The sequence below is a fragment of the Chiloscyllium plagiosum genome, chromosome 22 (assembly GCF_004010195.1).
Source record: "Chiloscyllium plagiosum isolate BGI_BamShark_2017 chromosome 22, ASM401019v2, whole genome shotgun sequence".
Lineage (NCBI taxonomy): Eukaryota > Metazoa > Chordata > Chondrichthyes > Orectolobiformes > Hemiscylliidae > Chiloscyllium > Chiloscyllium plagiosum.
Genome location: NC_057731.1, coordinates 15,605,969 through 15,617,787, shown reverse-complemented (window position 1 = coordinate 15,617,787; position 11,819 = coordinate 15,605,969). Strand labels below are relative to the sequence as shown.

At 42.0% G+C, this 11,819-nt stretch overlaps 1 protein-coding gene across 1 annotated transcript in view; it reads left to right on the top strand.

Moving 5' to 3' along the window:
- Nucleotides 1–10,805, top strand: part of slc35g1 (solute carrier family 35 member G1) — a 51,497-nt gene extending 40,692 nt beyond the window's left edge. Inside the window, exon 3 of the mRNA XM_043712464.1 lies at nt 5,401–10,805. Within this exon, the coding sequence (XP_043568399.1) occupies nt 5,401–6,166 (766 nt within the window). The 3' untranslated portion in view covers nt 6,167–10,805. The remainder of the gene's footprint in view (nt 1–5,400) is intronic.
- Nucleotides 10,806–11,819: the final 1,014 nt, after the last annotated feature.

Sequence of the window (11,819 nt, the reverse complement as noted above, 5' to 3'; positions counted from 1 at the left end):
CTCCTGTACTCTATACTCTGACCAATAAAGGAAAGCATACCAAACGTCGCCTTCACTATCCTATCTACCTGCAACTCCACTTTCAAGGAGCTATGAATCTGCACTTCAAGGTCTCTTTGTTCAGCGACACTCCCTAGGACCTTACCATTAACTGTATAAGTCCTGCTAAGATTTGCTTTCCCAAAATACAGCACCTCGCATTTATCTGAATTAAACTCCATTTGCTACTTCTCAGCCCATTGGCCCCTCTGGTCGAGATCCTGCTGTAATCTGAGGTAACCTTCTTCGCCGTCAACTACACCTCCAATTTTAGTGTCATCTGCAAACTTACTAACTGTACATCTTATGCTCGCATCCAAATTATTTATGTAAATGACAGGTAGAGCACCCAGCACCGATCCTTGTGGCACTCCACTGGTCACAGGCCTCCAGTCTGAAAAACAGCCCTCCGCCACCACCCTCTGTCTTCTACCTTTTGAGCCAGTTCTGTATCCAAATGGCTAGTTCTCCTTGTATTCTAACCTTGCCAATCAGTCTCCCATGGCCATCCTTGTCGAACGCCTTACTGAAGTCCATATAGATCACATCTATTGCTCTGCCCTCATCAATCCTCTTTGTTACTTCCTCAAAAAACTCAATCAAGTTTGTGAGACATGATTTCCCACGCACCTAATCAGTCCATGCCTTTCCAAATACCTGTACATCCTGTCCCTCAGGATTCCCTTCAACAACTTGCCCAACACCAAGGTCAGGCTCACTGGTCTATAGTTCCCTGGCTTGTCCTTACCACCCTTCTTAAACAGTGGCACCATGTTAACCAACCTCCACCCTTCCCGCACCTCACCTGTGACTATCGATGATACAAATATCTCAGCAAGAGGCCCAGCAATCACTTCAGTAGCTTCCCACAGAGTTCTAGGGTACACCTGATCTGGTCCTGGGGATTTATCCACATTTATACGTTTCAAGACATCCAGCATTGGTGGGCGGCATGGTGGCACAGTGGTTAGCACTGCTGCCTCGCAGCGCCAGAGACCCGGGTTCAATTCCCGCCTCAGGCGACTGACTGTGTGGAGTTTGCACATTCTCCCCGTGTCTGCGTGGGTTTCCTCCGGGTGCTCCGGTTTCCTCCCGGAGGTGAATTGGCCATGTTAAATTGTCCGTAGTGTTCGGTAAGGGGTAAATGTAGGGGTATGGGTGGTTTGCGCTTCGGCGGGTCGGTGTGGACTTGTTGGGCCGAAGGGCCTGTTTCCACACTGTAAAGTAATCTAATCTAATAAAGCACTTCCTCCTCTGTAATATGGACATTTTGCACGATGTCACCATCTATTTTCCTACAGTCTGTCTTTCATATCCTTTTCCACAGTAGATACTGATGCAAGAAACTCATTTAGTATCTCCCCCATTTTCTGCGGCTCCATACAAAGGCCGCCTTTCTGATCTTTGAGGGGCCCTATTCTCTCTCTAGTTACCCTTTTGTCCTTAATGTATTTGTAAACACCGTTTGGATTCTCCTTAATTCTGTTTGCCAAAGATATCTCATGTCCCCTTCTTGCCCTTCTGATTTCACTCTGAAGTATACTCCTGCTTCCTTTATACTCTTCTAAGGATTCACTTGATCTATCCTGTCTATACCTTACATATGCTTCCTTCTTTTTCTTAACCAAACCCTCAATTTCTTTAGTCATCCAGCATTTCCTACCAGCCTTTCCTTTCACCCCGACAGGAATATACTTTCTCTGGATTCTTCTTATCCCATTTCTGAAGGCTTCCCATTTTCCAGCCATCCCTTTACCTGTGAACATCTGCCTCCAATCAGCTTTTGAAAGTTATTACCTAATACTGTCAAAATCGGCCTTTCTCCAATTTAGAACTTCAACTTTTAGATCTGGTCTATCCTTTTCCATCATTATTTTAAATCTAATAGAATTATGGTCACTGGTCCCAAAGTGCTCCCCCACTGACACCTCAGTCACCTGCCCTGCCTTATTTCCCAAGAGTAGGTCAAGTTTTGCACCTTCTCTAGTAGGTACATCCACATACTGAATCAGAAAATTTTCTTGGACACACTTAGCAAATTCTCTCCATGCGAAACCCTTAACACTATGGCTGTCCCAGTCTATGTTTGGAAAGTTAAAATCCTCTACCATAACCACCCTATTATTCTTATAGATAGCTGAGATCTCCTTACAAGTTTGTTTCTCAATTTCTCTCTGACTATTACGGGGTCTATAATAAAATCTCAATAAGGTGATCATCCCTTTCTTATTTCTCAGTTCCACCCAAATAACGTCCCAGGATGTATTTCCGGGACTATCCTCCCTCAGCACAGCTGTAATGCTATCCCTTATCAAAAATGCCATTCCCCCTCCCCTCTTGCCTCCCTTTCTATCCTTCCTGTAGCATTTGTAATTAGTCTCCAAACTGCACTTAATTTCTCAGTTGTAGAGGGAGATGGATTGTGAGAAGCAAATGCAAAACAAAGTTTTTTAAAAATATGAGTAAGTCACTGGTTATCCCCCAAAGGAGTATTTGGAGGATAGGAAAGTCGTAAAGGTAGAATTTAAACGTCAGGTGAGAGATATCTACAGCAAAGCATAAGGCCCTTTTTTTGATCCAAAGAGTATGTGCCTAATTACTCTAATCCTGTTTTCCAGCACTTTGTACTCTTGTGGTGTCAAGCCTGTAGCTAGATACTATTTAAATGTTAGGAGGATTTCTGCCTCTACCACCCTTGCAAACCATTTGGCCCATCAGGTCTGCTTCACCATTCAATCATGGCTGATATGTTTCTCAACTCCATTATCCTGCTTTCTCTTTGTATGCCTTGATCCCCTTATTCATCAAGAACCTATCTATCTGAAATACACTTAATGACTTGGCCTCCACGCTCCTCAATCATTTCCACAGATTAATCTCCCCTTAGCTGACAAAACCTTCACCTCCGTTCTAAAGAGCCACCTTTCACTCTGACGCTGTGCCCCTGGATCCTTGTCTCTTCTACTAGCAGAGACAATGTCTGCATGTCCACTCTATCCAGGCCTCTCAGTATTCTGTAAGTTTCAATGAGATTCTGCCCTTGTCCTCCTTAACTCCATTGAATGCAGACCCAGAGTCCTCAACCAGTCCGCATTTGACAAACCTTTCCTCCCCAGGATCGTTCTTTTAACTGGAGACCCTCCAACATCAGCACATCTTTCCCTAGATATGGGGCCCAAAACTGCTCACAGCATTCCAAATGTGGTCAGACCAGAACCTTAAACAGCCTCAGCAGTACATCTCTGCTCTTGTGTTCCTACTGAAATGAATGCTGATATTGCATTTGCCTTTCTAATTGCCAACTGAACCTACAAGTTAACCTTGAAGAGAATTCTGACCTAGCACTCCCAGGTCACTTTGTTTCAGATTTCTAAAGCTGCTTCTCCATTCAGAAAATAATCTGTGTCTTAATTCTTCCTGCCAAAATGCATAACCTCTCACTTTTCCACATATTCCATCTGCCACTTCCTTGCCCACTTTCCTAGCCTATCCAAGTCCTTTTGCATCCTCCCTGTTCCCTCAACACACCCTGTTCCTCCACCTATTTTAGTGTCTTCTTCAAACTTAGCAACAACACACTCCAGTTTATTCATCCAGATTGTTAATATATAATATGATTAGTTGTGGTCCCAACACTGACCCCTGTAGAACTCCAGTAGTCATCAGCTGTCTTCCTGAAAATAAAACCATGTATCACCACACTCTCTGCCTTTTGCCAATCTTCCAGTCCTCGATCTTTGCCACTACCTTGTTCCCAAGACCATGGGCTCTTATTTAGCAGTCTCCATGCAGCGTCTTGTCAGAGGCCTTCTGGAGATCCAGCTAGATCAAGCCCACTGGTGCTCCTTTGTCTAATTTGCTTAATACCTCCTCAAAGAATTCTAACAAACCTATCAGGCATGACCTCCCCTTGACAAAGTTTAGATTAGAGTGGTGTTGGAAAAGCTCAGCAGGTCAGGCAGCATCTGAGGAGCAGGAAAATCGACGTTTTGGGCAAAAGCCATTCATCAGAAATAGAGGCAAGAAGCCTCCAGGGTGAAGACATTAGCGGTTAGGCCACTTTTGGAATATGGTGTGCAGTTCTGGTCTCCCTCCTATCAGAAGGATGATGTGAAACTTGAAAGGGTTCAGAAAAGATTTACAAGTTTGTGGGCCAGGGTTGGAGCTGTAGGGAGATGCTGAATTGGCTGGGGCTCTTTTCCTTGAAGCATTGGAGGCTGAGGGGTGACCTTCTAGAGGTTTATAAAATCATGAGGGGCATGGATAGGACAAACAGACAAGGTCTTTTCCCTGGGATGAGGGAGTCCAGAACTAGAGGACATAGATTTAGGGTGAGAGGGAAAAGATATAAAAGAGACCTAAGGGGCAACTTTTTCACGCAGAGGGTGGTATGTGTATGGAATGAAGTGGTGAAGCCAGATGAAGTGGTGGAGGCTGGTACAATTGCAACATTTAAAAGGCAACTGGATGGGTATATGAATAGGAAGGGTTTGGAGGAATATGGGCCAAGTGCTGCAACTGGGACTAGATTAAATTAGGATATCTGGTCGGCATGGACGTGACTGTTTCCATGCTATACATCTCTCTGACTCTAAGTATGTGCAGCTTTGGCACCCTGGGCCCCCTAGTCTAACCTGCCACAGTCCTCTTTCCCTCTCTGTATTTACTCTTCCCTGAGGCCCACACTGCAGCCAGCCCAAAGAGCTGAGACACAGTAGACGCCCGTTGCTCAGTTCTCGTGGCTGGGAAATGTGGTTGTGAATTTTAGTCTCGGCTTTCCCTCTTTGAAGCCCCCATTAGGTGGGAGGCTGGTGCCCTCTGGCATTCAGATCCTCCCTTTATAGTTCAGGCCTCCCTGCGGTTTAGACTGCTCTCACCCCAACAGAACTCTGCAGCAGCATGGTGCGAGTCGAAGAGTGTAATGCTGGTAAAGCACATTCCTGATGAAGGGCTTGTGCCCGAAATGTCGACTCCTGCTCTTCGGATGCTGCCTGACCGGCTGTGCTTTTCCAGCACCACAATCTTTGACTCTGATCTCCAGCATCTGCAGTCCTCACTTTTTCTCCTAGCAACATGGTAGGAGCAGATTCCATTCTTCAGTGATCTCCATAATGCTGGGCTCCCAGACCATTTCACATCTAGCGGAGTAGCACGGGATGAGGCAGTGAGATGGTTGGGACTTGGATAAAGAACTAGCACTTCCCATTAGAAAATGAATGGGAAATTCAGAGTTTGTAAGTAAAGCTAAGCCAAGGAATACTTGGCGTGTGATTTATCAAGAAATCGAAAGTAACAAAATGGTGAGATAAACGCTGACATGAAATTTTCACATTTTTAAAAAATGTCATCATTGTTTTGCAGAATAGACTTGCTGGGACCAAAGGGCCTGAGAGTTTTACTGGGTGCACGAGGGATTCTTGGTGCTATCGCAATGATGCTGTTTTTCTATGCAATTCAGCAGATGCCTTTGGCTGATGCTACTGTCATCATGTTTAGTAACCCTGTCTTTGTCAGCATTTTCGCGTGGATCTTTCTGAAGGAGCGCTGCACTTTGTGGGATCCGATCTTCACTGTGTTCACCTTAATCGGGGTGATCTTTATTGCCCGGCCCCCATTCCTTTTCGGCTCCCGGGTTTCGGGACTGGAAAGCGACTCCAAGAATCGGATGAAGGGGACTGCCGCCGCTTTTGGGGGCGCGATCTGCGCAGCCCTGACCCTGACGGTCATCCGCAAAATGGGTAAATCCGTCAGCTATCTGCTTTCGATCTGGTACTACTCGGTGACTGGATTCATTCTGTCCTTGATTGTGGTCTCAGTCCTTCAGGTATGGAGCCTACCCTTCTGCGGGTTGGATCGGTTGTTTTTACTCTTAATTGGTCTCTGCGGATTAGGAGGGCAAATCTTCCTCACCAAAGCCTTGCAGATTGAGAAGGCTGCATCCGTGGCCCTGATGAAGACCATCGAAGTGATGCTGGCCTTCCTGTTACAGTATTTATTCCTGAGTTACACCCCGAGCTGGTGGAGTTTGGGAGGAGCGCTCTGTGTGATGCTTGGCACCTCTGGCGTGGCTTTCCAAAAATGGTACACCACCATGCACAACAGCAAGACCACGTGCAGTGCCAATTAACTGTGGCCTAAATCTATTTTGATGTGGATCTGCTGAGGGAGCATCACTGAAATGTAAATGTAATCGCTACTAGAGCATTTAACCAGGTTACTCAAAAAGGACAAGGTTGCTTGGGGAACCCCTTTCTGAATACTCCATTATAGTCCTATCCTTGACTGAGATTTTCTCAGGATGACGCTGCAATGAAAACAATTGTTTCAATTTTGGGTCTTTATAATGTTTTTTGCATAAATCCATTAATGTTTTGGTAATATATTTTATAATTCTAACTGATGAGCAATTGTGACAAGAATGTCTAATCAATAATGGTAGATTTTTATTTTGTGTTCTGTCTTAAGTTTGGAAAATTGCTGTCTGTACCCTTTCAGAATTCATTTAAGCTGCCTTTGACCTTTTTGTGGATGTTGCTCATGGCTCAGTACTAGCTTCACTGCCACTTAAGAGCCTCAGATCGAGCACCAATCTCAAGACTGACTTCTATATCCTCAGCTGGCCTTTACAGCACAGAGAGTGTGCTGCATGTTGAAGGTCGCCTCTCTTCACCTGAAGTGATTAATTGAGGCCTTGCCTACTCCCTTTTATGGCTGTAAAAGATCTTTCAACACTACTGAAAGGATAGCAGACAAGTTGTCCTGGTGTCACAGTCAACATTGAGCTGTAAAAGTGCCTGAATATCTGGTTGTTTTTATTTCAATGTTGCTTGAGAGAACTGACTTCAGTTCAAAAGTGTGCTGTCAGTTGTGAAAATCTTTGGGATGTCTGAAAGGCATTCTATAAATTAAGTTATTTCTCTTAGTATTCTGATTTAGATGTATGATGTTCTGTAATGAGTATAGAATTCTGGATGTACATTTGCTCGCTGAGCTGGAAGGTTCATTTTCAGACATTTCGTCACCATACTAGGTAACATCTTCAGTGAGCCTCCAAGTATAGATTATTTAACTTCCAAATGTTTGATGGAAGTGATCCTTAAAAATGAATCGAACTTCAGAGCTGGGTGAAAATTATTACAGCTGAAGGGTAACCACATTACAGCCATTCTGCACATCTGCAACTATTATACATTGTGTATAAATGTATTGATTATTAAACCAATTATTAAAGTTGCTAGCCTTTTACAACACATTCCAAACAGTAAACTGCTGGACACTGTTAAGTTTTCATTTTCTCTATGTGGAACAACAAATATCACTGTATGCTATACTTTAGAGAAATAAATAATCAGGCCACTGGGACGCACATAGAAAAGCACTATTGAATTTGCAAAGAGTATTTCGCTACTTTTGGCCAGTCCCTGCAACACACTCTTTTGTAGCAAATACAAAATGCACACGTGGAAGGTCAAATTTTAATATATAATTAATTGAATATAATTAATTTGAATTATATTTATAATTAACCTGCAACTTAGTACTATTTATTTATTTCTTGTGTTTCATAGTACATGAAGCAGAACAGTTTGTTTTGTGAATTGTAATAAGGGCAAAAAAAAACTTGAGTATTGTGCAATTATTTTGTTTTCTTCCTCCACTCCCACAGTTTAAAGCTAGCAGAGATTTGGAGGTGATGTTGCTGTTTTGGTGTTTAACACGTTAGATCAAATTCCTCATTTTTTAAAAAAAAATGTGAATTGTTGAAAAAAAAACTGTTACTTCTACTTAAACTAGCAGTAAGAGAAATTTGAGTCTGCCTCATTGTTGCATATTATCTTTGCTTCCAGTAATTTCCAGGCTCTGGCCCCCTCTCTCCTAATGTAGCATCCTGTAGGCTTGTTAATTTAGAGACAAAACTAGATAACCATCCCCATTTGTGAGAGAGAAGCAGTGCATGATGACCCTGAGGAGCAAAGGTCAAGGATTTGTGTATTACTATGGTTTACAGATGTACTGTTAAATGTACAGCTGTATAAAGTAATAACACTCTCTTCCATTGTCACAGCAGTATATGAGCTAAATATGAATGATTCGTCTACAGGTGGCTTTTGTTTGACTTGAGCCGATTAGTGTTACAAGTCAAAACTGCTTTTCAACAAAAATATTTTTTGTTAGAAACACGAATTGTGAATTTCACAAGGATTTTTCTTCAAGTCAGTTTTACAGCTCTCAAGCCACTCCCTTTTTAATCCTTTGATCTGTCTATAATGTTCCCCTCTTCCGTTCCCTGTCACGTATACCATTACTGTCTTTCACTGCTACTGATTGACCACTGGTTTTTAATTTGTTTCTGTTGCTTCGGTTTTGCCTGGCTGCCTTTTCCACTCCTCCTCCCCCCAAATTATTATGGCAAAGATGCATGTGGCTTCGAACATTGTACTCTCCACCAATTCTCAGCTCTTGTGCATATCCAGTTTTTAATCATGTTGCCTTTTATTGTCAGCTTTCTGGCCTTGAGCTATGGAAATCTCATCTTAAACATCTTGACATTTAGTGTTAAATCCACCTTAAAAAATTGAGAAAGAGGTAGGGTTTTGGATCACCTGCCCTAACATCTCCCTGTGATTGGGGATCAGACTTTGTATGCTAACACTCCTATGAAGAACCTTGGAATCTCTGTTAAACATGCTGTGTAAGTGCAAGTCGTTGTCTTTCTAACCATCTAATTAATTTTCTATAAAGCTATTGTATTGTGAGCTGGAGTATTGGTAAGGGTTTATGAAAGATGTGCAGTGGAGATTGAAATGGGGACTGGGGTAACCCTGGATAAATGATTCAGTGTTGCTTACTATTCTGTTTATTACTATCAAATTTAATTAAATGTGGGAGATGGGTATATAGCTGTTATTTTGTTTCTTTAATTGAAACTACATAAAGTCTTTCCAGTGTGAGCAGCTGCACTAGTAAAAACTGTACCCGATGATATGGATTTACCATGTGTAGAATGTCATTTTGGCCATTGGCGCATTTACTCTGGACAAATCTCTATACAGTTTGCTCCAGTGACTGACATGTTTCTTTATCATATATTAGCTGTAATTATTGGGCACTAGCCTTCGCAAAGAATACATCACAAACTAAAATTTACTCCCCTCTTCCTTCAGAATTTTAATAGACGTTGTGATTTGGTCTGCATGTAAATCCATTGCTGAATTCTGGGAGTCATTAGTGTCTTCCACAAATGGTTAAAGCACAGTCACCTACAAAAATAGAAATTGCTGGAAAAGCTCAGCGGGTCTGGCAGCACCAGTGGAGAGAAATCAGTTAACGTTTCCTCAGATTTAGTCGCCTACATTGAAGAAAGACTTTTTAAAGGCAATTGATATTTTGGGAATTCTCAAGAGTATTTGTCCTAGACCCAATGATTTTAGGCTCTTGTCACTACCACTGTTGCTAAACATGCTTAATGTGTTGTTCTAAGGTGTGAACCCTTTTCATTGTTCCTCTGTCCCCCTTGAATTTTCTCTCTCAGTTCATTACCACAAGTTCGCTGTCCTTTTTGCTTCTCAATATTTTTCTACTTCCTAGTTCCTCCTTGATGATAAATAGCTCTATTACCACATTGCTATAAACCTGTGACGGCTAAGCGCACATGTAAAAAAACATCAATTTAAATTGAGGATTTGGTGACTGACCTTTTGCTGCAAAATTACTGAACTATTTCTTGTATTTAAACATTTTCCTCTGAATGATGAATAAACTAAGTTTTTTGATTATAATAGTGGTAGGAGCCTGCTGCTCTCACTTATATAATCAGTTGGACTTTTCAGTTCAGTCAATGGAGAGAAAATTCAGGTTGGGTTTTTATTGGATGAATGGTCTGTGTGAATATGTGATTTGTTTTGTCCATGTGGTACTGGTCACATGGCCAGCACAGACTAACCAGAGGCAGAAGGAAATGATGCGGCCACATTTTTGGACAGTGATAAACAGAAGATGGTCAGGAATAAATCCACCAAAGAATTTGGAAGAACCTAGTTTATGTAAAGAATAGTAGAATATGGAGAATGCTATAAGGGGTTCTTGAGGGGAGTAGTGTAGAAGCATTTAAAGAAAAGCTGATAACCATAAGAGGAAGAAACATGGAAGGTTCCACTAAGAGGGGAGGCTCCTGCGCAACGTAAAGGCCAGGATAGACCAGATGGACTGAATGGCCTCTTCCTGCGCTGCAAATTCAATGCACTATCTGCAATCACTTAGACAACCTTATAAAACTTTTGTTCACTAAGAAGATGACATGAAGAATGAGGGTTTGATGGGAAAAATAGGGAAAGGTGTGTCCTATCGGAGTACATTGTTCAGTCAGGATCCATGAAGATGTGGAGCCTGAGGCTAGGATTGGGGAAGTGAACGGAGTAGCCCATATTGTGGCTCCATGGTGTGTTGTGGTATGATAGGCCTGTGCTGATCATCCAACTGAATGCCATGGTAATCGTCCAAATTGTGGAAAACTTTTATCATCAAATATTCACTACAAGTTTGCAATTTTACACCAAACTTTTAATAATATTCTTAGTCATGACATTAGTTATTTTCAAGTATTTTCAAAACTTTTTAAAATATATATTTTCAAATAATGTTTTGAGGAAAATGTGATATTTTTCTTAATCTACTTTGTCAGAAGATTCTATATTTGAATTAGATTTCTCATATTGAAATATTTGTTTCTAATTATTGGGCATAAATACCTTTAATAAAATGTTTGTCTATCTCAATAAACATGAAACATTTAACATGGAACTCCGTGGTTGATTTGTCTGTTTTTGTTTGTTATCACATGGTTGGACTGTTTCTGCTGATGTTCTGCAACGTACCATTCCTCAGGCTGTTATTCTGCTCCTTTCCCTGAGTCATTTCCTCAGTTTTACATTTGCAGCTTTAAAAAATGTGACCTCCTGTCTCTGTGGATGGTCTAGCAGCCAGGAAGTGGCTGAGTGGAAATGATACCGCAACCCTTCGAATAATTTCTGCCGTTGGTCTCCTGTTCAGAACTGCCCTCCGTAAGGAAAATTAAGGGTGGAGGGAAAAGGCAGGAAAGTGGAGATGATGATTATCAGATCAGTCATGATCTTATTGAATGGTGGAACAGACTCTGGGCTGAATGGCCTACTTCTGTTCCTGCATCTTATTTATCCTGGGAAGCTATCCCAACTTATCAAAAGTTTACACTATTCACCTCCAGCCTTTTGCAAACTCCCTCAGCAGAGTGTGTGGATTCGAATCTTCTTGTATAATAGCAGTTATGTTGCTTTTGAAACCCTGTAATCCTTTCAGCACACTCTTAGAGTGATTGCAGTCTGCAGAGTAGGTAATGGTTAATCTTTCCTTGCAGTTTTCCATTTGGGGTCAGCCCAAACACAATCTCTGACACAGGAGAAGCTGAGGAGGGGGCAAGGACTCTGCATGTGGAAAATGCACAACGTCCCCAGCACCTTCTGAGAGATGTGCACTGAGCACAAAGCAGTACAGGTCTTTGTTTACCTTTAAATTCACAAGCCCCTCTTTTAATAATGGGAAGGGCCTGACATCATTCCCTGTACCATGTCTGAAGTTGGCAATCTCATCTGGGTTTGCCACATCTGTGGGAAAAGGCATGCATTTCAGATTAGCCCCGTGTTGCAATGTTAGTGCTGTTTGTATTTCAATCATTGGCATTCCCATTCCCATTTCATTTTGATGCAAGATCAGATCTCTCCCTTGGTCAATCGATGCCTGTACCT